The 25958-nt window shown below is 50.1% G+C and overlaps 1 protein-coding gene across 4 annotated transcripts; it reads right to left on the minus strand.

Moving 5' to 3' along the window:
• Positions 1-420: 420 nt before the first annotated feature.
• ST14 (suppression of tumorigenicity 14) lies at positions 421-23576 on the minus strand. Of its 4 annotated transcripts, XM_031062728.1 has the most exons (20): positions 23093-23576; positions 22745-22909; positions 12363-12522; positions 12013-12140; positions 11388-11458; positions 10813-10973; positions 10342-10377; positions 9825-10062; positions 9572-9711; positions 9080-9177; positions 8489-8598; positions 6384-6514; positions 6022-6126; positions 4885-4992; positions 4405-4518; positions 4093-4221; positions 3536-3722; positions 2618-2892; positions 2178-2314; positions 421-1645 (listed from the first exon to the last, which is right to left on the minus strand). In XM_031062728.1, exons 2-20 carry the CDS (start codon positions 22748-22750, stop codon positions 1484-1486), a joined length of 2496 nt encoding a protein of 831 aa, XP_030918588.1. In that variant the 5' UTR covers positions 22751-22909; positions 23093-23576; the 3' UTR covers positions 421-1483. The 4 variants fall into 4 exon arrangements, with proteins under 4 accessions (XP_030918588.1, XP_030918589.1, XP_030918587.1 ...); XM_031062729.1 differs by having other exon boundaries at positions 22745-23138; XM_031062727.1 differs by lacking the exons at positions 22745-22909; positions 23093-23576 and adding an exon at positions 20573-20665 and having other exon boundaries at positions 4093-4218.
• Positions 23577-25958: the final 2382 nt, after the last annotated feature.

Consider the following 25958-nt stretch of genomic DNA (forward strand, 5'->3'; position numbering starts at 1 on the left):
GTGACTGGGGAGCTTAACTGCAAATTGTGGGACACTGGAATGCAAACATTTGTACTTTTATTTGCTCAATGCTGCAAAAGTGCTGCTGATGCTCCCTGGGCAAGAGAATGACCACAGTAAATGCTTCCTTTTATGTTGCTGTAGCATTGTGTAAGCACAGATCTCAGAATGTTCCTTAAGTCTGCAGAGAGGGCTGAGGCACAAACCATCCTCCTATGAGCCCTCACAGCTGTTTCTTGTGAAGATTTCTCCCCAGACTCCGCATCTCTCTCCACGCAGTGGCGCTGCTGTGCAGAACAGTAGTGAAGTGTTTTACTGGGAGAGGCTCAGCTTCCCCCTTAGCACTGGGGGTCTGTGCTGTAGGTTTCTGTTTCAGGAACACTTGCACAGAAGCTCAGGAAGAACCACACAGCCACAGTATTAGAAAATATCCCAGTTTATTGCAGCATCTCAGTTCTGAGAGTTTTACAAAACAATGTATTTACAGGTAAGGAAGGGACTAACTCAGCTGGAGCGTGCTTTGCTGGGGCAGGAACAGACTACAGAGGAAAAAGGAAGAAAATCAGCACATTCACAAGTCACATTCTTCTTTACAAAAGTAAGATAGGTGTAAGGCTGGTGTGCACAGCTGACTGGTGTTGTCCTTGTAGGGAACACTCCAAGAAGAAGTCAGTGCAGCCCTTGCGCTCTTCACAGTGATTCCAGGCACCTGGGGCTCAGCTCAGTATGATGTTAAGGCACAATGCAGTGATGCCAATGGCTCTGGGTCTCCACATGTGCAGCAGCTCTGCCTGTGGCTTCTCTCATAGCGAGTGATAGTGTTTGAGCCCTGCCCATGGCTTTCTCTGGGGTGAGTGATGGCTTTGAGCTCTGCCTGTGGCTTCCCTCAGGGTGAGCGGTGGTGTTTCAGCCCAACATCTCTTTCAGGCCCCAAATCCTGGACTTGGCCATGCCAGAAGCAGAGCTGGACAGAGGACAGAAGGAGGAGATCATGGTGTGGGACAAGGGAGGGATTCCAAAGGGAATCTCCCCAAAACTATGGTAAGACCTCCATTATGGCTGAACACCAGAGAAAGGATATGGACGGCTGTTTGAAAACAAATGCACGACTTAGAATACATGCTGAAACCTTGTTTTTGAACTTGTCCAATAAAGTTTGCCTCTAAACACAAGCTGTTTGTCTTTTTTTTTTAATTAGATTTTTTTTTAAAGTTTATTACTATATGTAATCTTGAATGATGGTTCATTCAAATTGTTCATAGGAGCTGCACTAGCTTACACCCCCAAGGGAAACTTCTCCAAACATGGATTTCTCAGACTAAGGGCTAAACCAAACCATCAGCCCTGGTTGCACATGGAGTCCCAGGCGCTCACAGCGAGGTAGAGGGAGGGTTGAAGTTCACAGTAGAGGCTGTGCATGGCTGGCACTGCCAAGTGTCTTCAGCCAGCGTTGTCCAAGAGGTGTCCAGGCAGGCATCCATCCCTAGAGGCCTGTGTGCTCCTGGATCCAGTCTCGCAGGCTCGTGAGCCGGCTGTACACCCCAGGTTTGTTCCTCTGGGCACAGCCATCGCCCCAGCTCACCACACCGGCCAGGAACATCCGATTACTGGGCTCCACACTGACCAGGGGCCCCCCAGAGTCTCCCTGCACAGAACCACATAGGAGCATAAGCACCAACCCCATAGATCACTCTCATGCACAGTATTAAAGTCAATTACAAAAACTGAGCAAGAAATAATCAGTAAATCCCCATCTAAAAGCCAGCTGTTATTACAATTTTTTGGCCATTCCGTGAAACAAATATTTAAGCATGGCAATAAGAGCCACAGTGCCAGAACAAAGAGCTATAAAATACCAGTCAAGCAGCCTGGCTTGCTATCTAAGACTCTGAATAAAAGCCAGAAGTTGGAGTATGGCTGTATATCGTATCTGGTGAGATGGAGTCTAAATCCTGTGGTTTTGGGCTGTAGTTTTTGAGTTGTAAGTCATGCATCAACATAACTTGCTGCTGGTGCCCATTGTAATCTGTTCATTTTCTGAATCCAGGAGAGTTCCCACAGATTTGTTTTATGTTAAAAATGTAAATATATGTGGAAGCACATGAGCAGGGCTGAGCAAAGGACTGTCTCCCTGCCTAATAACCAATAACCAGCACTAAATCCAGGTGCTGCCTTACCTGGCAGGCATCCACACCACCAGTCAGGATCCCCACGCACATCATGCGTGGTGTCAGCTGGTCTGTCAGGAGCTGGTTACACACAGTCTGGTTGATGAGCCGGATCTCTGCCTTCTGCAGGATGGAGGCTCCCGTGCCTGCCAAGATGGAAGAGCATCATAAGTAAAAATACACATTTTTAAACAGCTCCCCGTTTTTCCCTCAAGAAACACAGAAATCATAGACTTGTAGAATCTCAGAATGGTTTGAATTTGAAGAGAACTAAAGCCTGTCTTGTTCCATCCTGTGCCACAGGTAGGGACACTTTCCACTACACCAGGGTGGTCCAAGCCCTGTCCAGTATGGCCTGGAATGCTTCCAGGGATGTGGCAGCCACAGCTTCTCCTGGCAACCTGCTTAAAATACATCAGTGCAGCACCAAATCACATGCCAGTGCTCACCTCCTTCTGTAGTTGCTCCCCATCCAGTCACCCACAGGTCCTTGCCCACGGGGAAGTTGTGGGTGGCATCGGGCAAGCAAATGGGCTGGACGACAGCCGTGAAGGTGACAGGGCTCTGCAGCTCCAGCACAGCAATGTCATAGTCGTAGGTGTAGTCATTGAAGAAGGGGTGGGAGATGATGCGCTTGATTTTGCGGGTTTGCACATTGGGGCCGCTCCGGTCACCTTGGTCCGTCAGCCCCAGGTAGGCTGTCCATAGGCTGGGGTCTGAATACCTGCATGGGGGCCATGAAACACAGGGTGAGACCTCATCTTGGAGACAGCACTGCTCACTACCTAAACAGTTTCCCTGAGGAATGCCTCTCAGAGTCAGTGTTGAAATATTGTGGTTTTGGTCGCCACAATATAAGAATATTAAACTACTAGAGAGTTTCCAAAGAAGGGCAACGAAGATCGTGAAGGGCCTTGAGGGGAAGCCGTATAAGAAGCAGCTGAGAGCACTTGGTCTGTTCAGCCTGGAGGAGACTGAGGGGAGATGTCATTGCAGTTACAACTTCCTGTGTGAGGGAGAGAAGAGGGGTAGACTCTGATATCTGTTCTGTGGTGCCCAGTGACAGGACCAGAGGGAACAGCCTGAAATTGTGTCAGGGGAGCTTTAAGTTGGGTATCAGGAAAAGGCTCTTTTCTCCAGAGAGTGGTCAGCTACTGGAACAGACTCCCCAGGGCAGTGGCCACAGCATCAAGCCTGACTGAGCTCAAGAAGCATTTGGATGATACTCTTGGGCACATGGTCTGACTCTTGGGAATGGTGCTGTGCAGGGAGGAGCTGGACTCAGTGATCCTTGAGGGTTTCTTCCAACTCAGCTTATTCTGTGATTCTGTGAAATACCTGGAAGCACAGGGATATGAGGCTGGTACCTGATGCCTTGCAGTGGCAGGAAGCAGTGTGCTGCTGACACCAGCCAGCTTGCTGACACCAGCGAGGCCCCACAGATGTGGCCCTGGCCCTTGACATGCAGGCTGACCTGCCACGGCCACTCTCCCACGTCCGAGTTCTGCCCACCAACGATCCGCGACTTCCTGACATAGGAGCGGAGACCACAGTCTAGGGCAGAGAAGGAGTGCTTGGTTTCTCCTGTTCCCATCCCACGCCTCCCCGCTATTCCTCCAGGACATCTGACAGCACAAATACCCTGTTTACACATGTCAGGAAGGGCTGATGTTCTCTGCACAGATGCTAAATTAGCTACAACATTTACTGGCCAACTCTGTAAAGGGGAGATAAGCCCCTGTATTACGCATCTAAGCCTTCCTGAATAACAGACACCCCACAGGCCGCTAAAGAACGTGGCTTGGATATTTCCAGATCAAGCTCCTGCACAGAAACACACAGGGGCTCTCTCTGCCACACTGGGGTGTTTCTCTGAGAGATCCAGCCCAGAGTCCCACGTCTCCCCCATTCCTGAGGCACTCACTGCAGTTGTCCTCATCAGAATGGTCCTCACAGTCCTGCTCCCCGTCACACTCCGGGTTCTGTTTGCTGATGCAGTGTCCACTGCGGCACTTGTACGTGTACTCCTTGCAGGGGACCGTGGTCTGGCCTGCTGCAGGCAGGATGGAGGCACAGGGGTTAGCCCCAGTTCTGTGGAGGTCACATCAAGTCCACCTCTTCTGCCCAACCCCAGAGCATTTACACCCCAAGCAAACACACACGTGAGGGTGCCCAGCCCCAAGGAATTCCATCAGAGGCTGCGTTTGCTGGTAGTCACCCTCCAGCCGACCCTCACCTGTGCTGCAGCTGCCCTCATCGCTCCCGTCCCCACAGTCCTCCTTGCCATCACATTTCTGTGTGCTGGGGACACACTTCCCGTTGTCACACTTGAAGCTGTCAGCTGAACAGCCTGGGGACAGAGAGCAGCTGGGCATGAATCCTGCAGTACCTCAGGACATGGCTGTGCCCAGCTCCCCTTCCCGAGACAAGTAAAGCCTCTGCAGCTCTAAAATACTGTGTCTCCAGTCTCTTCTCCAAACTGCACACCACCACTCAGTTATTCAGCCCTTTCTATTCCTACACCTCTGCTCATCCTTCTTTCCTCTGAGCTCTCATTCACCTGTATCAGGTAAGCACTCATCATGCCTGGGCTTTTTTGCCTGCTCATTTCCAGCACAGCACTTCCCTCCACCCCATGAGCCTCCATCACCCTAGTCACCCCCTGTGTGCCTGCTTGAGCCCTCAGCCCTTTGTGCCTGCAGGGTGAGTCACTCACTGCACTGTAGCTCATCGCTGTTGTCGCCACAGTCGTTCACGTTGTCACAGACCCAGAACCTGGGCTTGCACCAGCCATTCTGGCACTTGAACTGCTGCTCAGTACAGGCTGGAAGAGCAGAGTAAGAATCACAGGATCATTTAGGTTGGAAAAGACCTCCAAGACCATCAAGTCCTACCTGAGACCAATCACCACCTTGTCAACCAGACCAGAGCACTGAGTGGCATGTCCAGTCATTCCCTGGACACTCCAGGGATGGGGACCCCCCTGGGAAGGCTGTTATAATGCTAGAAATTAGGTGAGAGGCCTGCAAAGGCATCTGTGGAGTCACCAGCAACCCACCCACCATGACAGCTCTCCAGTGGGTGTGCAAGCACTTGAGAACCCCAGAAACCAGCTCGGGACTGTGCACGTGTACATAAATACACTACACACTCAGTACATCACAGTATTTCCACTTCTCTGGAGAACAAAGCCATTTGGAGCTGTTGTGTCTGAGATAGTGGAGGCTGAAGCTGACATCACAACAGCAGGACAACCAGAGGCAATACTGAAGGAAAGCAATTGCTGCAAGCAGTGGGAAAGCACCTGAGAAACCAGGATCATGGGCCAGCAGCACATCCTTCCCCAGAAAACTGCCCCTCCCAAACCAGGGCACCCCATCCTGTCCTCTCTAATAAACTGCAGACCCTGGACAATAACATTAACTATAGAACAGCTCTGCTAATCCAAGAGGAAAACCTGTTACACAAAGAAGCAACTCCTGTGTGTCCCATGGGTTTTCCAGATGAGCTCTGCAAAGCCTGCCCAGTTGGGCAATGAAATGTGTCCCTCCATACCACTCAGCTCAGCCAAACCCACAACCAGCAGGATTACACAGAAAAACACATTCCCAGCTGGAAGGAACTGGAAAGAGAGGGCGATGCCACTGGGAGAGGGCTGGATTAGCAGGAGCCCACAGCTCTTAGGCTGAGAAGGGATCCCAAATTGTGCACCGAGTCTCACTCCAGTCTGGAGGAGGGCGGCAGTACTGGTTCCAGCCAGCACTGAGTCACATTACCCAGAACAAGCCTAACCACCTCAGGGCACCATGGCCTTTCCATGCTGTGCCAAAGAGAAATCAAAGGCTGGACTTACTGCAGGACCTCTCATCACTGCCGTCCACGCAGTCCAGCCACCCATCGCAGCGCATGCTCCTGTCAATGCAGCGGCCAGTATTGCAAGTGAACTTGCCAGGGCAGGCTGAGAGGGAGAAAGGGACAAAAACACACAAGAGCCCTCCTGGTGTCTCCTCTACATGCCTTCTGCAGAGTTTCCTATGCCTGCTTACAGCAGAACACAACAGGAAGACCAGGAGGTTTTCAGGAAAGCAAGGCATGCTGCTATGCCCCTGGAAAAGGCTGCTTCCCAGTTTACAGGGCAGCGTAAACACAGAGGAGGGACAGCTCCGCATCTCAGGGAAATCACTTTCCCCTCCCCAGCCCAGGGTTTTAACTCACGGTCACTGGAGTCGTAGGACAGGAACTCCGCAGAGAAGCCTGTGTCTGTGTAGGATTGGTCCGAGTGGAACCGGAGCTCGATTTTGTTGGTGGTACTGGCCACCACAAACTGGGAGCGCTCCCCACAGTACCTGCAGGGAGAGAGCAAAGAGGAGTCAAAGGGCTGGAGGTCAGCACCAAGAAAACCTTCTATCCCTGATCTCCCTCCACACTCGGGAAGCTGAGAGGGCAGGAGAGCAGGGAGCAGGTCTGATCCCACCACAGACTGCTGGGCCCCAGGGTCCGAATTCTGCTGCTGCTGGCAGAAGGTTTGGGCCAGTTGTAAACACGAACTTGTGACTTTAGGAATGACTGGGAACAAGTTCTTCCACATCCTTGCCTGCCCCATGATGTGTCTGATCTCAGATACACTGGACTCATGCAGGATCCCATCTCCCCATGGGCAGTATATGGTAGAGACAATTCATGCTATATATGTGTATAAATATTGTGAAACTCCAAGGTTATGTCTTTTGACCACTCTGGCTGGGAGCAGAGTCTTATTTCTATTCAACTAGTTCCCGGACAGCATTAAGATAATATCAGGCCTGTTAACGTATGAATGGGACCATCCTGGGCCATGACTGTCGACTTCCCTGGCAGCTGCACCTGGGTAGGTTGCATCTAAACTTTGTGACAGCTGGAATGTCTCAGCTACTCACAAGATCTGAGATGATTGTATCTGAACTGGTATCACTCTACTACACATGAATACAGACTCTGCCTGGCCTTGCCTTTGTCTGTTCCTGCACATGTATGGATCCAGCTCTACATGTGAAGAGACACAAAGAAACGTGTGCGGTCATCCCTGCCCCAGGCAGAATAAACTGTATATAAGCTAGTTGCTTGAAGCACTCAGGGCTAACTCCTGGGGAAACGCTGTTACTTTGTCAGTCGAACCCTGGTTCACCCAGCGCCGCTGTCTTGGCTGTGGTGGTTTTTTGAAATTCTATTTTTGTTATTGATCTAATAAATCTTTGTTAAATTTTTTCTATAAATTTGGCTACCGATTTGATCATTTATAACAGGCAGATAGGATCACGTACGTGAACAGCACTGCAGAGGCAGGTGCTGACTTTGAAACCCTCTCTCTGAGGCAGGGTCAGCTCCCTTGTCCAAAACATTGTGAAACAAGATTAACCACCTGCCTCTGAGATCCTAAGTTTTCTCTCTGGCCCAGCTTATATCAGGCTGGGGAATGCATCTAGAAATGCATCACAGGATATGAGTGCCCTAAGAATGGAGAGCTGCTCGTTCAAGCAAACCCACCCCAGATGTTCCTGCCTTCCCACACATGAGCTATGTGCTGTGATGCTCCACAGCATCTGAGGGGTGGTTCAGCGGCAGCACACCACAGAACCAAGTGTGGGACTCCTCACTCATCATGGGGCAGTCCTGGGCTGAGGCGGCTGTGGGGTTTTCAGGGTCTCCCCTGAAAATGACTGCCATGGGCGTCCCAAACAGAGAAGTCCAGTTAAGCACAACCTGTCCAGGCCCCTCAGGCAGGCTCCAGGGCCGCAGGCAATCTTAGCAAGCTCAGCTCTTAAGTGAGATCAGCTCCTTAGTGATTTTCACCTCATTAGTGATTTTCAGCTCTTTTCCTTGCCAAGTGCCTTTGGCAGATGCAGGGAAAGAGAGGAGAAGCTCTGTGTGAGGTTCCACAGAGATGTCTTTATTGGTATCTTCTGCGAAGGGTCTCAGAGACAGCTCTTCTGCCGAATTGGGCAAAAGTAGGGGTTTATATAGGGTACAGGAGTTTTAGGAAACCGTTCAATAGTAAGGGTCGAGGCAAAAGTGACCTACAGGCTTACAGAGAGATAACAAGGGTCTGAAGGAGGAAGAGGGACTTCTTTTGGTCCAGTCATCATGACTAGGCATTTCCTATCTTAGGCTGCTGACCACCAGGGAGGCCTTGCAGGTCCTGTGCCTTCTACACTGGGCACCCTCCTGCCTCCTCCCAGCCCTCAGAGCACCAACACACTTGTTCCCACAGCAGACTAAGGAAAGTACAAGCTAGTGTGTAACTAAATGAAGCCAGTCCATGGGTTCAGCCACCCAACACCCACCTTGTGCCATTGATCTGCACATAGTCTTTGGTGCAGGAGCTGACTGGGATCCCAGGCTCCAGCACAAAGAACATGTTGAAACGCACCTTCACATTCTTTATAGAGGGAACCTGCAAAAGGAAGCACATCAGTGGGATGTTCCTTTCTGGAGCAAGAAAAAAGGAATAGCTTCACAGGAAGAGGGTTGTGCTTGGGGGAGGACAGAAGATAACTAAAAAGGGGAAGTCAGTTTTCCAGCAGGAAAAGAAACAGCTTCATAAAAGTCACTGAGTCACCCTGGCTCCAGAATCCCCAGTGGAACAGGCATATCAAAGGGTGGAAGCCAGACCTGTGGTCAACAGCCAGTAACTGGCATGTCCCAAAGCCTACACTCTCATCCTTGTGTTAAGTTACAGGATTTTTCATGGTCTTCTGTGGGGTTCAGGCCTCTTGCAACCTCTTCTGCCTTCGCGTCCAGTTCCTAAAGGCTCCCTCAATCATGCCAGACTTGGAGCCTCTGGGCCCCAGCTGCTGTGAGCTCCCTTGCACCATGTCCTGTATGACCAGGGTCATTTGACAGACTTGTTAAGGAAAAGAGAGGGCCCATCTCACCTCAATGTTCCAGACACAGTCCATGTCTGGGGGGTAGTGTGCTGGGTAATAGGGAGTTGTGAAGGTGCCACTGTCTCCCTTCAGAGTCTCACCACAGGCTAAAAACAAGCAGGAAGGTAATAAGAAATTAGAGATTTAGATGTGGTTTTTCCAAGCCTCAGCTGGCTGTCATTGGAGGCAGTGGCAACAGTCTACAACATGGTTAAATCACCCTCTGGAGAGAGCAGCTTTGCTCCAGGGCTTGAGAGAACCCAGGAGATCAATTAGGTGCTTCCATCAATCTGCATGTCTAATCCAACATCATTCTCATTTTTGCCTCCTTGGGGAACATCCTTACTGCAGTCAAGAGCACTGTAGGCAAGGCAAGCATCTGCTTCCAGGTGCTCCAGCCCTGGAAACATCCCTGACAAATTGACCCTAGCCACAGCCACCTCCCTGTTCAGCTGCCCACGGCAGGGAGACATGGGGAAACAGGCCAAGGCCTCTGCTCACCTTTCATCTTTGGGAGCTGGAAGAACTCAGCCTTAAAGCCAGGGAATCGTCCCTCCTTGTTGGTAACCAATGTGACTAGCATGACGTTCTGGGAGGAGAGGAAGGTCAGGTTGTAGGATGGGGCATAATTCCCACAAAGCCTAGGAAGCAAAAGACAGAATTCGTAAGGCACTACTGCACAGGGAGCCTCAAGCAGCACAGCTCAGCTCTGAGCAGGATCACCCCGGACTTGGTGCCATACAGGAACACCCACCTAACCAAGGCGTGGGGCTCCACGGGGCTCAGAGAGTCGTACACCTTGATGTAGTCACTGTCATCTCTGCATGGCTCCAGCTCCAAGGTCTTGAAGGTGAGACTGATGCTGGAACTGGCATCTGCCCTCAATGCCCAGTAGCAGAGGGCATTGTTGGGGTATGGGCTGTTGGGGAAGCCCGGCGTGGTGAAACTGGTGACCTCCCCTTCCTTGGCGTGAAGGGAGAACATGCAGCTGTCTGCCCAGAGAGTAGAGAACAGTTAACAAGGCAAAGAAGCCTTGCTCTGCCTTTCCCTGAGAGGCACAGAATAATTCCTGCAGGCTATCCCAGGGCAGATGGCTCCTCCTGGATAACAGCAAGGCCTATGTCACAGTCTGTCCAACCCCAAACCAGCTCTAAGAATCACACTGGGGTCTGCCTTGCATGCAGAGAACCTCTCTCCAGACCCTTCCCCATCCTGCAAGAGAAACACCACCACTAAAGAGACCAGTGAGATGGAAGAAGAACTGTACTTACTGTCCCGGGCAGAGTGAGCTATGCTGGGGTCCACAGCTGCAGGAAAAAACAGAGCTGACATCACCCTTTGGGCTATCGGAAATCCTTGGGCACAAAGCCGAGGTTGTTCCTCAGACTGTCATTGATCTGGCCTCACTTGTGGAACCTCTCCCTGCAAACTGGCAGGAGAGCTCTTTCCTGGCCTCTGGGAGCTGAGGGAGCAAACTTTCCCTCTGCAGAGGGAGAACTCATCCTTGTCCCTCTCCCCTGGGCTCAGAGGAGAACACAGAGCATTTCAGCAAAGGGGAACAGGTCCATGCAGCCCCCTTTAGGCTGCACATCCCGTTAAGCTGTGCTGTGACATCCAGGCACTTACACCACCCTCAGGGCTGGCTTTCTCATGAGAGGGCTGTGACGAGCACCTTCTCCTTCCAGAGAAATATCCCACCTGATCCCATGCAGAGGCCCAGGGACAGCAGGACCAATACTCACGGAAAGCAATGACTGACTCCACCTTCAGCATGGGGTTTCTCAGGCGGGGGTTCCACCTCTGCACCAGGCTCTGCTTGTCAGCCATCGCCTTGTCCAGGCTCTCTTCCCGGTATTTGGGCACAAGGAATTCTGACCAGTAGTAGGCAATGACACTGCCTTCACTGTGGAAAGGGTAATTGTGGGATGAGGGCAAGGACAGACATGGGAGGACTCAAATACCACTAGAAGAAGGGGCCAGACTACTTGATTAGCCAGTTTTGGAGCCTGGCCACAGGGAAGGGAGAGTTTCATGACAAGTTAAGCAAACAGCAAAGGTCTCTGCCAGCCTGAGCAGTCTCTCTTAATGCTGCCAGGCACCACTCACTGCAGTTCACTGCAACACACCTTGATTTTTCCCAAGACATCTGGCAGAAAACAAAATGCATTTTCAGGTCACTTTTTACTGTTCACCCTTTCCTGTATCATTCAGGGTGATTACTGGGGTACTTCTATCCCAGCATCCTGGGAAGGAGGGTAAATGGCTGATGTGATATCCTGACATCCTAGATGGGGCTCAGGCAGCGCCTAACACTCACCTGAAGGCAGTAATTACTGTCTCTTTGTGATAAGGACCAATATCAGCATGATTCTTGTAGATCTCCTCCACCTGAAAGAGTTAAAAAGAGGTGTTCAGCATGTCTAGAAGCAAGGAAAAGGGAAAGGCTGAAGATAGACAGAGCTTCAAGCCTGCAAAAGAAAACCAGGGCACATACCTGGCATCCCTGTGTGTAGGAATCTGCAGAGCCAAAGAAAGAAAGAAAGCAGGAGAGTTGAGAGCCCCAGAAGAGCACAGAGCTGCCCATCACAGCCTGTTCTGACTCAGCTCACCCACTCTTCCCTGGGGGAAGTGAATCCCCAAGTCTGAGGGAAGAGGCACAGCTTCAGCCTCTTTTAGACACCCTTTTACCTTAGTTCCTGGCCCTGACTCATCCAGTGATTCTGGGACGTGCCCTGGCAGTTCCTATGGCACTGGGAGATGCCATGGCACTGGGCTGGAGCTGGGATGTCAAGATCCAGCTCCAAAGAAGGTCCCTGCTCCCAGCCAGTGTGACACAGTGAGCAGGGAAAGCTCCAAGGAATCTTACATGGCATATCCCCATGGCCATGGGGCAAGAGGAAAATTCCTTGCTTGTAGAAGGAGGGAGGCAAGAAATCTCTTACCGTGCTCTTCACCTTCTTGGCCAGCATACTGAACTCTGGAGAGCTGGAGTTCTCATAGGCATCCAGGAATTCCCAGTTCAGAACCCGCAAGTGGCCATTGAAAACCTTCTGGACAGGTGTGTTCCTATCTGGAAGAGAACAGCTCAGGGTCAGAAAGGGCAGTCAGAGCTGGGACTGGTGTCACAGCAGATCCCCAGTGACAGCAATTGGGGCAGGGAGGTGGAAACGGTGTCTCCAGAGCTTGAGAGGGCACATGTGAGCAACACCAGGTAACAAAGCTTTTCCATGAGGAGGGACACGTTCCCAGGGTGTTACCCTACATGTCACCACCCACCAGATGTCACACTCACATTTGAAGTGCCAAAACAGGAGGCCAGTGGTGAGGGAGACAAGCAGAAAAACAATGATCAGGACAGTGATGACCACCTGCCGCCTTGGGCCGCGCTTCTCCATCTTCTTGGAGTTCATAGCAGGGAGGAACTCCACCCCCTCATCCAGGTTGTTCATGTCCTGGGAAAGGAGAGAAGGCAGAACAGTGAGAAAGCCGTTCTCAAAGCTTGGCTTGGGGAGGTCCAGCCACAGAGCAGCCTGAAGCAGGTTTGGGGACAAGGAATGCGGCAGTACTGAGGGCAAACCTCAGTACTGGCAGCTCCACGCCATGGCAGGACAAACCCTGAAGGTTTCTTTTTTGCTTTTCTGCAGACACCTAATTCCTTTCTGGGCCTAATATAAGGTCATGACTTCAAGCACACTCAGGGGCAAGTCCACACACCCTCCTGTGACCACGGCAGGTCACAAGCCCACAGGTTCCAAGATCTGCCTCAGCAGATGAAACTGCAGAGAAAAATTCACCCCCACAAAGTGCTCGCTGTGTGCAGGTGTGTCACCCAGAGCTCATGGGGCACAGCATGCTATAAATAGCATTTCCCTAATAGAAGAAATCAAGCTGCTTCCTGCCTTTACAGCTTTTTTACAGCTCTCTATCATGCCTCCTGAGCCAGCAGCACTCCTGTGTTTCTGCTTGGAATCTCTCATCCAGCACAGATACTTGTTAAAAGAAATAAACCAAAAAATTAAAAGAACACACAAAACATCCCCACAATCCATGAGCAGCCATGCTCCTGGTACAAGACGTGGAAGAGAGGAACGAGGAATGACACAGCTCTTGCTGTCATCATAATGGGCTGAGTGAGGAAGTGGAAGATGTGTTGAAGCATCGAGCTCTGTATCAGCTGTAAAACCTGAGCTCTATATCAGCTTTAAAACCAATGGTATACCAAGGTTTCAGTTTCTCACACCTTCTGTTCTGTTCCTCCATCCTTGCCCTGCTTGTGTATCTGTACCTCTCACCTGGGGGGGAGGGGGGGAAGGTTTGGACAGCTGCAGACCCAGATGTTTTCCGAGGATCCCACACAGCATCCTTGGTACTGTTGGACATCGCAGGGGCCCAGATCCACATCTACCCTGGCACCTCCTCTCCTGCCAGCACTGGCAGTGGTGTGGCCAGAGCTCACCACATCTGCTTCTGATCTGTGCCTCCATTGGGAAGGAAGGGCTCTGCACGTGCTGCAATGGCCCAAAACAGGAGGATCCTTCACCTTTCTGCTCACCACCTTCCCATTTTGTCCTCAGCAGGCATTCAGCAGCTTCCTGGGCTCCGGAACCTCAGCATGGACACCACGGCACAAAGTGCTGACTCACACAAATTTGCAGCATTTCCACGTGTCCCATGCTCCAGAAGGGTAATGCTGTCTCCACAAACACAGGGTCAGACTCTGACTGTCCTCTCTCAGCCCAGGGCTCACACAAACCTACTCCAACAGCTTGGGTTAATTTGAAGCAAATGTCACAAGCCCCTAAATTAAGGAAAAATACGTACAAGGGTGATATAGCTTGATAGAACACAAGGGAATGGCTTTGAAATTAAAAGATAGCAGGGTTTGACAGGATACTGGAAAGAAATTCATCCCTCTGAGGGTGGTGAGGCCTTGGCATAGGTTGCTCAGAGAACCTGTGGCCGCCTCATCCCTGGCAATGTCCAAGGCCAGATTGGACAGGGCTTGGAGCAGCCTGGTCTAGTGGAAGGCGTCCCTGCCCATGGCAGGGGGTTGGGACTGGATGGGCTTTAAGGTCCCTTCCAATCCAAACCACTCTGGGATCCTATGAAAAACAACTAGCAAAGGGGATCCTGCTAACATAGGGATCTCTGAACCTGCTGTACAGACATAAGGAAAAAGCCATCTTCACTGCATTTCCTCAATGAACTTCCAGGAGGTACTTCATCTTATCTTTCCTCAGCCTTGCCTGGTAGGAAAGCCCAGCTCCCACTTGAACCATTCCTCCACTTCTTTTGCCCTTTTCTTCACCCAATGCCTGTGCTCTCCTCCCACCCTCCACACCCCACTGCAGCCTCTCCTCCTTGCGGTATTTGCCCAGGGCCCTTCAGAACAGAAAGGGAAGTGGCAGGCACCTTACTCTGAATTTTTGTCAAAGACTCTGTAAATTTAATCCTCTGCAAACACCAGAAGACCACCAAGACCAGAGCAACTCGCTAGTTTTCATATCACCTGCTCTCAGAATCCTCCCAGTTTATCATTTGGTGGTTCAGGGAAGGAGCCTTCGTTAATTTTTGAGTTTTACTGCCTAAGGCTAGCCAGAAAGAACTGTTTCCATCCCCAAAATCCACCCACCTCCAAAATAAAGAGACCTAGCAGGGCTGCAGAGGACAATCCCATGGGGAATGCTCTGAATCCTGTTTGGCTTCTGATCATACAGGAAAAGCTTGAAGATATAACCTAAGGAAACTTTGAAACAGATGGCACACAAAATAAAGCTTAAATACATAGAGACATCCTAAATCAAGAAATTCTTCAATCAAAGTCAAGACTACCTGGAATTTGACACACTGTCTTCCAAACTAGCTCCTACCAGTTTTCCAATCATGAAATAAATCCCCCCCAAAACCTGGTAAAGAGAAGAAACTGGCCACAAAACTTGCAAACACATCCTCTCTCCCTCCACAGGGCTGCTCACAATGCAGAGCCTTCTCAGGACTTCCAAGATATTGCTGCTGTTGGCAGGAAGCAAAGTATTTAACTCTTTATTAACATCTGCAGGAGTCTATGGCAAGAAGACATTTTCAGGCACTTAAATGATCTATCAGTTTCCCCAGACTTCCCGGAGCCAGCGAGGAAGAACTGCAAAGAAAACCAATTTTCCACAAGAAAACTCTTCAGCTGCGGGGACCTTCAGCCCTCATACAGCTCCTGCTGTATGACACTGCACAACAATGTGGCTGATGCATTTTAACATCCCCTTTAAGCTAAAGGTTGTGTCCTTGTAGAGAGAAAACTCTCCCAGGGAGAAAATCATTGCTGTGATTAAATCAGAAGGCAAACAGAGCCCCCCTCTGCCTCCAACACACACAGGCAAACGCACTGCTCCCGGGAGCAAGGAAATTAGACAGGAAAACTCACCATGCGCTCTTTCTTTAGGCAATTTCTCTGCTTTCCTTGGAAAAAAAATAGTATGAAAAAGCTAAACCTGTGAGTTTACAGTGTGCCTTCGTCAGTTTTTTCTTGCTCCAAAGCTGAGGCAGCAGCAACACAGGAGAAGTGACAGGAGTGCAGCGACTTCTGGGAAAGTTACTTTTGGTTTTCCTCCAGTACAAGGTGCACAAGCAGCCACTGACACTGTTACTTGCCAGAAGTTATCCTGTGACTACAAGCATATAAGAGGCATGATCCAAAGAGGTTTCCCTCCCTACTCACCCTCTGTGTTGTATTCCAGCTCTCATCCTCTCCCATTCCCACACCTTATGAATGCCATTATGTTCCTCAGCCAACACAGACACTTGTGTGAAGAGCCCTCACCCATCACAGCCTGGGTGAGGAACAGCCATTCCTGCAAACTCTTCCCAATACCCAGTGAAGAATCTGAAGCGTCTCCCAAGCACTGGAATGATCAATAAGGGCATGCAGAAGGTCTCAGATGAGGCCCCGTGTCCTGAACTCTAAGAGGCTGAAACCTCCCTGCCCACACTCTGCACAAAAACCACCGGTTTGACCTGAGGACGAGACTAGCCTGTGTCCCACAAGCGCAGCTCAGCCTCTGCCCCTCTCACTCCCTGTGCTCCACATCCCCTTTGCGCCCAACACTTGGGAGGAAAAATACCCTGTCACCATTCTCTAAGCTAGACAGAAACCAGACGAAGTCACATGCAAGACAGGCTCAAAGATTACGGTTATATCAAGAAAAAGACAACTGCAATGTTAATCTCCTTTAGTTGATGGCTGCTGCACACTTCCCTTGCGTGCTCTGAACAGTGGCAGCTGTAAACTAAAGAGGAGCTGAACACGTACTGGTCTCACCTTGCCCATGGTTCCTCCAGAAACCGTCTCTAGCCCGAAGTGACTCAAGGTCTGGCTGTCTCACCCTTCTCAAGGAAACTGCTCCAATAAACATTATTAACAGAAAACCTCCCTTGATATTCTCTCTGCCTTAGTCACTGCAGCAGTTACTTCCTTCTGCTCCTCCTCACTCAGTCCTTGCCAGTATGGCCAGGCTCCCCACACAGGGAGTGTGACCCGCACTGGTCACAGCATCAGCTGGGGCAGCAAAACCAATCCAGGGAAAAGTTCAGACAGGCACTGCCCCAGCTCCCTCATGCCTCAGTTTCCCCTGGAGTACCAACTCCATGAAGAAACTTCAAAAAGAAGTGCACATAGATGGATTTATAGAGCGCTTGGAGGGCTCCTGCTCCTCTGCACAGAGTTTGAGCTCAGTCCTGAGGAGAGCAGACCTCCCACTCCTCCTTCTCTAAGCCACACAATGTATTTTTAGACAGTGACTGTGCTCTGTCCAACTGGACAAACCAGATGCAGAAGTGACTAATTCTGTCAGCCGGAAATTCAGCTGGCACAAGGGGGTGGTGGGAACCAGCTCTGCACTGGAGATCTTTTGGGAAAGCAGAGAGATTCTCCTGCAGCAGGGGATCATGGAAAGGCTGGGATATGCCATGGAATACAGCTCTCCAGCATGATGTGTGCAAAGCAGGGGTCCCACTGGAATCAGCATCCCCCATAGAGGCTGGTTTCTGCCTTTTTGGCACCCCCATATGGTGATGTGTCCCAGGCACCAAACCCCGTACTGTTCCCCTCTCCTCCAAAACAGCTGTTCAACCTCTCCCTCAGTTTCTGCATCTGTTTACAGGATTTTGACCCACAGAAGGACTGGCTCCTGGCCATTAGTTTCACCTGTCCTTTATGAACACCAGATAATTTGTTCATCCAGCACCAGACATGAGATTTACCTACTTCCTTTGACTTTCCCAACTCCAGACTCTGCAGGTCTGCCAGAGGACTGCTCAGGGCCAAAGCTGCCCAGATCATGCAAGGTAAGAGCAGGTGTGCAACCAAATAAAATCTCACAGCAAAAAAAGGTCACTGTCTGACACCAATGTACACAACCAAGAAAAGGAACCCATAAAATGCCAGGCTGGAGGAGGCATAGGGAGGTCAGAGATGAAGCAGAGTCATTGGACAGCATGGTTAGACTCTTGAGGGTAATTACAACTTGCAGATCCTAGCCTGTGTATCCAAGAGGCAATTCCCACCTCCCCTTTTTTAGCCACACCTGCCTTGAGTGGTGTTCAATAAAAACTAAAACAAACACCACATGAGAAACGAGAGGAATGAAACCTGTCAACTGGGCCACAGTCTCAGGACATAGCCAGCATGCCAGTTCAGAGCTCAGGAGACCAACACGGTGGGCTTGTGTGGCAAAAAGAGCCAGAAAAGTTGTATTTTCAAAAGCTGAGAATTCCTGGATCATGTTGAAAGCCCACACCAGTTTTGTGGTGCTGGTATGAGGGAAAACAGCCTGTTACCCATTGGAAAAAGTAAAACAAATGTAAACAGCATGTGCAACTCACTTCACCCAAGTAGCTCAAGTACAGCTACACCATCCTTAAATCAACTCCCGCACCAACTCTTGCTGCAAACCCAAATAACTCCTCTGGAAAAAGATCTGATAAGAATCATCTTCTCACTTCTCACTCTTGATAAGAAATATATGGAAACAGCACACATGGGAAGTGAAGTTTACATAAGGCATATTCATGCTGTGCTGCCCCACCACAGGCAGCAAAGCACTGAAGAAACTTTGCCAGTGCATTATTTTTTGTCTTCAGTTCTGTATTAAGGGCAATGAAGCTATAAAATGATGACATCAAAACTAGAAAGGGAATATGGGGCAAGAGCTCAAGGACAGAGTCCTCCAGACTGTGCACCTTCCAGGCGCAGAGGGCAGGTGCAACAGTGAAAGATACAGGTCACACACACCTATTTCACATACCAAGTTTGAGCTTAACCCTCTACAGCAGATTGTCTTGTGACCACCCTGAGTCATATGAGAAAACAAATTCCTTTAGGTTTATTATAGAAGATACTTATGTTAATGTTTGCAGAGATAGCATAGGCTTGGCTTGCTGTCCCATCCAGGCTGATGGGTGCAGCTCTGTTCTGCATCACAGCAGTTCAGAAAAAGCTACCATGCTTCTGTTTTTCTGTGGTACTAGAGAATTTTACACTTAAATCTTAGCAACTCTTGGGGAGAAGCTGGGAATAAAGGTACTCTACAGCCCTGATCTGTGTACCTATGGGCCATGAAATTCCTCCTTGCAACACACTGATGTCCCAAGAACAGCAGAGAAACATGCCACAGATGCAAACAGCTCATTTAAATCACTTGTATGTCTTTCCTGGTACAGACAGAACTGTCTAGAAACAGAACTGCCTCCAGCAGCTTAACCAAAGCAGCTGAGCCCCAGACCTCAACCTCCACAATCCTTGTGACACTTTACTCATTCCTGAAGTTCTGAGGTGGATCAGGATCATGGGCCTCCGATGTTTGAAGCCAACAGCAAGGAAAACATGAGCACTTCCAACCAGGAAATTCTCTGTCTGCCAAACCCATCCCTGGTGGCTGCTCCCTCCCCTATCCCAGCCCATGGCCCGGATATTGCAGGGCATATTATTTCCCAGTCTGTCCCCAGTGGCCTTTGGATGGAAATGATACATTCTACCCTGGGCAAGGGGAGAACCTTTGTCCCGATACCTTCCCCACAGCCAGCCCCTCAAAACACTCTCGCTGCTCCCTCAAGGGTTTTACAGAGTGATCTTTCATTTGCTGAGCACAGGTCTGGCCTCAGCCTTTTTCTCATTGTGTCTTCCTTATCCCTGTTTGCTTTTGGCACAAACAGCAGCCAAACTGGCCCAAGCAGCAGCTCACCTGCCAGCCACTACCCCAAGGAAACACTCTGCACCTTTCCAAGGAAGAGCAGCAGCTTCTCCTCAGCCCAAGAACTACAGCAGTTCCTTTACCAGCACAGGAGGAGACACAAGATGTTGCAAAACCACTAATTTCCTCCACTCTCATGTTTATAAGGGGCCAAGTCCAACAACAGTCCATGGGTGACAAAATCCTTGGGTTGTTTCCTGCCAGGAGGGCAAGTACTGTCTTCAGGGAAGCTGCTCTGGATCAGATCAGTCCCTCTTAAACTGACACAGGGGGAAAACTGATCCAGCACCAGGGAAGGGACCCGCTTGAGCCCTCAGTCCTGCATAAAGACAAATCAGAGCACAAAGCTACCTTCTGCCAGGAGAACAAGCCAGGCAGGGAAGATCGTGTCCCACAGGTGCCACCCCAGCCTGGCCAGGGACAAGGAGCTTGAGCTGAACTGCTTCAGCGAGAGCATCTCCTTCCCACTCCCAGTCATGGCACACACCGGACAGTGGGACGGGAGGCAAGGAAAAGTTTCTTGCTGCAGGCCGGCTTTTTGATCAGTGCCAGAACCAGCAGGTCCTATGTTGCTGTGAGATAATAACTACTAAAGCCAGGCCTCAGAGACAGACACCACACAGCCTGCAGGTAGGGTGGGAAATGCTGCTGTCCTGCTTTAACCCAAAACCCTGGGTTTGGAACAGCTCTGTGGCACAGAACAGGCTCTGGAGGTGCAACCCAAACTCAGCCATCCCTGCCCGACCCTCAGCCAGGAAGATCTACACAAGAAGCTCACTCAGGTCTCAGAACACACTGATTATGCAGCGGTTAATTAATGAAGCCCCACAGCCCTCCCTTTACGACACTTGAACAGGTTTAGTTGGATCTGTTGCTAAACAATCCAGAGCCAGGCTCTGCACATAGCTTGCTAGCATGGAGTGTACCTTTATTCACAACCCCACTGCCCTTAGCTTAAGCTGAAACCAAAACCCCTGGAGCAACGGCAGCACCAACACCGAGGAGATCCAAAGCTGGCACTGACAGGTGATCTCCACTTTCCCAAAGCTGTTTTTTTTTCTGCTCTGCTGAGCCCAGCAACGTCCCCCAAACAAGTTCTCCTGACCTTACCCAAGCGTGAGCTGGAATCCCTCCTTCCTGAGGGATCCAGAGCAGCCCTGAACCCACCAGGCTCGAAGGAACCAGACGAGCAGAGGACGAGGCATCTCGGCCAAAGGCTGGCAGGTGTTCTGGGAGCTCCCCCGCCCAAGTGTGCCCTCACCTGCAGCTGGGTGCTGTACCGCACGCCGGCACCGTTGGCCGGGGGGCCTCGCTCCATGGCCAGGGCAGTACCGCGCGGCTCAGGCCGCCATGGCGCGGTGGCTCCGGCCTGGGCACCGTGCCCGGCTCCTCCTCCCTGCGCTCCCGGCAGGTGCGGGCAGCCGGAAACACCCCGCAGCTGCTGTGCCGCTCCCGCCTCTCCTCTCTACAGAAATACAGGAAAACACCGTGCCCAAAAGCCCCGCATCAGCTCTGCAACATCCAAGAGATCCTTCAGTCACAAGCTTTGCTTTAGCAAATGAAACCAGAAAAATCTTGCCTTCTAAGAGAAGCTGCCCTGCAATCGGTAGGAGGGCAGGCTGGCATGCAGAGATGCACAGTTCCTAAAGAAAAGCTTTGTGTATCCAGTGTCTCATCCTTCCTCAGGTGACAACATAATCATGCTATGAAACTCTGCTGCAAAGAGGGCACTCAGCACGAACAGACAGTTTACCCCAGGGACAAGCCTCATGCTCCCAAAAACATTTGGTATACTCAGAAGCAAAATATTACCTTTCCTCAGCCTGAAATCTGCCCTCAGCAAGACTACATCACTGTAGGAATGAGCTTTCTCTTGGCTAACAGAGACCAGATGCAACGTGAACAACACAGCAGTGCTGCAGAAACTGTATGTTCACCCACAAGTGGCACTCAGGGGATGCTCACATAGCAACAGCCCCTGGGGCCTGTGTGGTTTAATATTAAACAGAGAGGGAAAGGAGGAACTGGGGTTCTGAGAACACTCTAATGCAGGTTTAAAAGAATTTGTAACACTGAAAGCTGCATTCAGTCTTACTTCATTTACCCTTTCTTGAAAAGATGATTCATACACACACATTCCAATATTTAGGTTTCTCACATTCAAGAGCAAGTCAGGATTAAAACAGCTAGATCAAACTCACTCTTTCACATAAAAGTTCTTCCTTTCTCCGTCTTACATGTGCCAATCCGTATGAATATGCAATACGCCCATTCAAAGCTGAACTGGCCACCCCACTGCTGAGCCACACCTTTTTACACCAATTGCATCCTGCCCTGAAACTGAATTTTTTAAAGACTTGAACACTTAAAACTGCCCAGAACTCTTGTTCTGGTACAACAAGAGTTGCTGATCACATGCAGAAAATACCTTGCTGAGTCTCCTTTGTTTCCCCTGCTCTACATGGTCTCCTGCGGAGCAGAAGTTTTGCAGGCTGTTTGCAGGTCTTTTTTTTTGGGAAAAAACAGAGACGGAGTGAGGTCTCTGAGCCTTCTATGGTGTAGAAACACATAAACCACCGCCTTCCCTGCCCCCTCAGCAGCTGCCAGAATTCCATCCACCGTAGAACACGGCACAGGAGGCAGCATCCCCGAATTTAAGGTACTCCTTTTGAAAAGGTGCCGTGTTAGTCAGGCTGCTGATGTCAGGAGCTCTCAGCGCTCCCGCTGATGCCCAGCCCTGGCCAGCGCTGTTTTTACAGCCACTCCCTTACCTGCATGGCTGCAGCCTGTCTTAACACCCCCGTGAAACAGCATATTTTGGGTACAAAGCAGCTCACCTGCCACCTGCTCCCAGCTGAACTACTGCTCCTACATTCTAGACATTCTTCCTGTTTGGCGCATGCACTGATCTCCTCCAGGCTGATGGCAGGCAAACACCCATGCATCAGGGATGTAGATGATGAGGGCAAAATGTGAAGATCCACAATCCCTGGTTCGACACAGAGCTGTGAATGCTCACTGTTTCCTGCCATTCAAGCCACTGACATTTTACAAACTAATTCACGAGCCCTCTTTGAACAAGGGGACACAGTCACCGTGGGGAAAGCCAGCAAGCAATATATGTGCAAAATGTAAATATTATATAGCTGGGAGGTGGCTAGTTCGAGGCCTCAATACGAGGATTCCGTCCGGTTTTTCTGTTGCTGGAGCACAGGGATTTTCTTCGTGGCTGTGCTGCAGCCATTACCGAGTCACCGTGGTGGGAGCAGGCCCCCTCCCGAGCAGTGTACAGCCCCAAAACATACAATAACAATTCCCAACCTGTCTGCCACGTGCTTTTTTTGGTGAGAGACTTCCATGTCTGACTGAAAGATTCTGAGCCCAGCCGAGGCACGGTGACAACACAATAAAGCATTAAGTTCAAGCCACTCACCTGCATGCAATGGCAGCAGCAACCCGCAGAGCTTCTGTTTGCTCCCGCTGGAACCAGTTTATCCAATAAAAGCTGTCACCTCTTCCTCCTCGCGTTGTCTCAGTGTAGCCACAACAGCATCTTGAGAGCAGAGCCGAGGTTTGGGAGGAAGGCGAGCCCTGAAATCTGAGAACCAAGTCCGACTTGGTCAGAATCCGTGCGAGTTGCAAGAGGTAAATCGCCCTGAGCTCGAACCCCAAACAAGGATCAGCTGCAGGAGCAGCAAACACTGTCGGGGCAGGCAGGATCCTTCTGCATCAGCTCCCAGCCCTGGGAATACCATGCACGTGAAAGGGAAGAACTGCTTACAGAAGGAATGAAGGCCGGCTGCCTGCGGGGGAGGAGTCTTCTGGTGAAGGCAGTTGCCCAGTATTCTAGCAAAGGAGCACCATCCATCCACACCAGCGACGGGCCAGATTCAGTCAGGGACAAAAGGCTTTTCCTTCCCGTAGTATGGCTCAAGGATTCTACTCTCAGCGGACTCCCAAATTCAAATTTCAGCGACAGTGCCCTCCCACCCAGATTCCTGCCAGGCAACCCTGAAACCACCCCATCTCACAGCTCAATCCGGTCCGGCAACTTCTAAAGCATTACAAAAGACTGGGAGAGAGATAAAACTCACAGGGTGTCCTGTTACTTTGCATTCCAAAGAGTAAATAAAAGGCTGATTCACTGGGAGGAGAGGAAAACGTCATCCAGCAGCGCTGTGCTTTCCAGCTGAACAGGCAGCCCCCAGAGCAATGGCTGGGTACCGCTGGGGATGGGTACAGTCACCTTGGGCTGATCCAGCCTCTCTATCTGCAACGCAAGGAAATAATTACTGATTGTGGAGAATGGGAGCTGGAAAAGTGTAGTGAGTTGCCCTCACTTGGCTACATGCTGCTCTGGGGCAGAACAGGGAAGTGGCACTCCCCTTCCCAAAGCTGTTCAAGGATTACTGTGTCATTTGGATGGCAACTTCTCCTTTGATCTCAAATGGTTCTCTCACGAGCTCGGGAATGAAAGCCCTGCTCTCAAAACATGATTTTGGCAGAGATCAGAAGTAGCTTTGCCCTCCTGAGATCGTGAAAGCTGGCCAGAACTAAGGGGTCTAGTGCCCTGCTCCATCTCAGGGATGTCATGGGCATAAGGGCAGCCTCCAACACACCCCAGACACCTCCTAGAATCGCTTCCAAAATCCAGGAGGGTAATTTCCTGTGCCTCTGCTTCTGGTGCCAGCCACCTGTCAGTCATGGGGCTCCCAAAGGAATACAAAGCACTAGGAAGCACTAGGATGTAAACTTGCTGCCGGGACTATAAAGACAGCCATGTCTCCTTCTTGAGCTCTTCAACGCTAGAAAGCAGAGAACCTCTTTTGTGAGCTCTGAATCAGCAGCAGCAGTGTTTGCCAGCCAAACTGTAAATGCAAGAGTGGACAGGCCTGACCGCCTGGTTTCTGGCACCGTGTGTTTTGAAACCACTGGGCACGCCCAAGGCTCCAAGTCAGGTAGTTTGTCTTCTAACGAGCTGCAAATGTGTAAACTGAGGCCTTGACTTAGCTTAAAGAAGAGAGGTGCCCTTTCACCCTCCCCAGATCTCTTCGACTCACCTCAACACAAGTTGAAAAATAAGAATACAATAAATCCTGTCAATCAGCCTAATTCAGCTTTGTAATTATAATTACAAAGGACTCATCCCTCTGACTGGGGGCTCTCCTGGTCACAACTGCCTGAAAACAGACTAAACTTTCCTGTTGCCCTTCAAAGGAACAGGGTGCTAATTTTCTGCCAAAAAAGTAGTTAGGGCTTTTTGGGAAATACTCAGCTTTGCACATTAACACGTTCCCTCCTCTCAGCTGTCCTAGCAGAGGCTGGAACAACAGCCCAGCTTAAGTTTAGGATTTTTGGTGAAGTACAGAGGCTACATATGACATTGCAATTATAAAAGTGACAGGACAGATAACAACCTTTGCACCAGCACCTTCACAGCCATTTCAGGGGCCATCCTAAGTTGGAAGCCACTTGGAAGCCACTCTCAGTACAGGAGCACTGACAGACCCAAAAGCTCAGCTTACCAAGTTACTGATTGTCATTAAGGTACTCAGGACATTCCTAGCCAGTGAAACAGAACTTACTTCCTTACACAAACAAAGGGAGTGCAAAGGGAGGTCAGTCATTCATAAAGCCGCAGTGACTAGAGGGCTTGTGACTGTCTCATATCCATAATTTCACTGTGTAACTGAGTACACAAGAATAATTCTCACCACAGGCTGACTTACAAGCACTTTGCTTAAGCAGTTTAAAAGCCCTCAGTGCAAATTCCTTTTGGGTTTTTTTTTGAGTAATCCAGCATATTTTTATATATATAGAAGCATATTTTTGTATGCATGTCTTGTAAATATCAAGCAGCCATTGCTTCCCCAAGCACAAACCAAAACATTTTCCATTGTTTCCATCAATTGCTTCAGAATAACAAATAGAAACATTAAAGCCACTTACCACGTTCCAAAAAAATGCCAGCACCTTGCAGGTCCCTGTTAACTCTTCAAGCAGTGTCAGCATGCAGGGAAGAGCACCCTGACCTGCAGCAGGTTTGCTCTTCTTTTCTTTCTTGCTCTACTTTCCAGGCCCTGACGCCTTTGCTGTGGGTCAGCACAGCCACTTACTGATGCTCCTCTGGGATTTGGTTGGCACCTTCTCTAAGTGTCATTGCAAAACCACGTGGTTCTGGAGCTCTGAAGGACCAGCATGTTTCTGCTTCAAGGATCTTGCATTTGGCAGGTGACTTATTCTGCTCCAGGTGCAAACTGGAGGACAGTGAGAAAAAGTAACATTAGGAGGTATGGGTGCAAGGCTCACCAAATTGGTTTGGTGAATGCTTCCAGACATAAAGAAACAACTTGCTTCTTAAAATACTGACCTCTGATTGAGTTTCAGTATTCAGGCCTCAATGCAGGATGCCGTATACAAGATTAATCCAGGCCTGAATGAACTAATCCACATTGAATGCATCACTTGGCATAACCTGTGTCATCACCTGTGTCATCCCTAAATTAAATCATCAATAGCTCAAATTTGCACTACTCATGCAGAATTTCTTTAATAGTCCACAAAACCAAATGGCTCTATCCAGAGGGTGATTCACTGTACAGGAACAGGAGAGAGGTCAAATAAATTGTCCCTCTGGAGGGATCAGC

This window comes from Geospiza fortis, unplaced genomic scaffold (assembly GCF_000277835.1).
Source record: "Geospiza fortis unplaced genomic scaffold, GeoFor_1.0 scaffold140, whole genome shotgun sequence".
In the NCBI taxonomy this organism is placed as follows: Eukaryota; Metazoa; Chordata; class Aves; order Passeriformes; family Thraupidae; genus Geospiza; species Geospiza fortis.

Excerpts from the sequence above, each read along its gene's own strand:
- ST14 (XM_031062726.1), bottom strand. The coding sequence starts at position 20,629 with ATGGAGCGAGGCCCCCCGGCCAACGGTGCCGGCGTGCGGTACAGCACC. Across the intron at positions 12,523-20,572 it reads GGTACAGCACCCAGCTGCAG|GACATGAACAACCTGGATGA; the intron begins GTGAGGGCACAC and ends CTCCTTTCCCAG. Across the intron at positions 8,599-9,079 it reads ACTGTGTCTGGAACATTGAG|GTTCCCTCTATAAAGAATGT; the intron begins GTGAGATGGGCC and ends TTCCTTTTGCAG.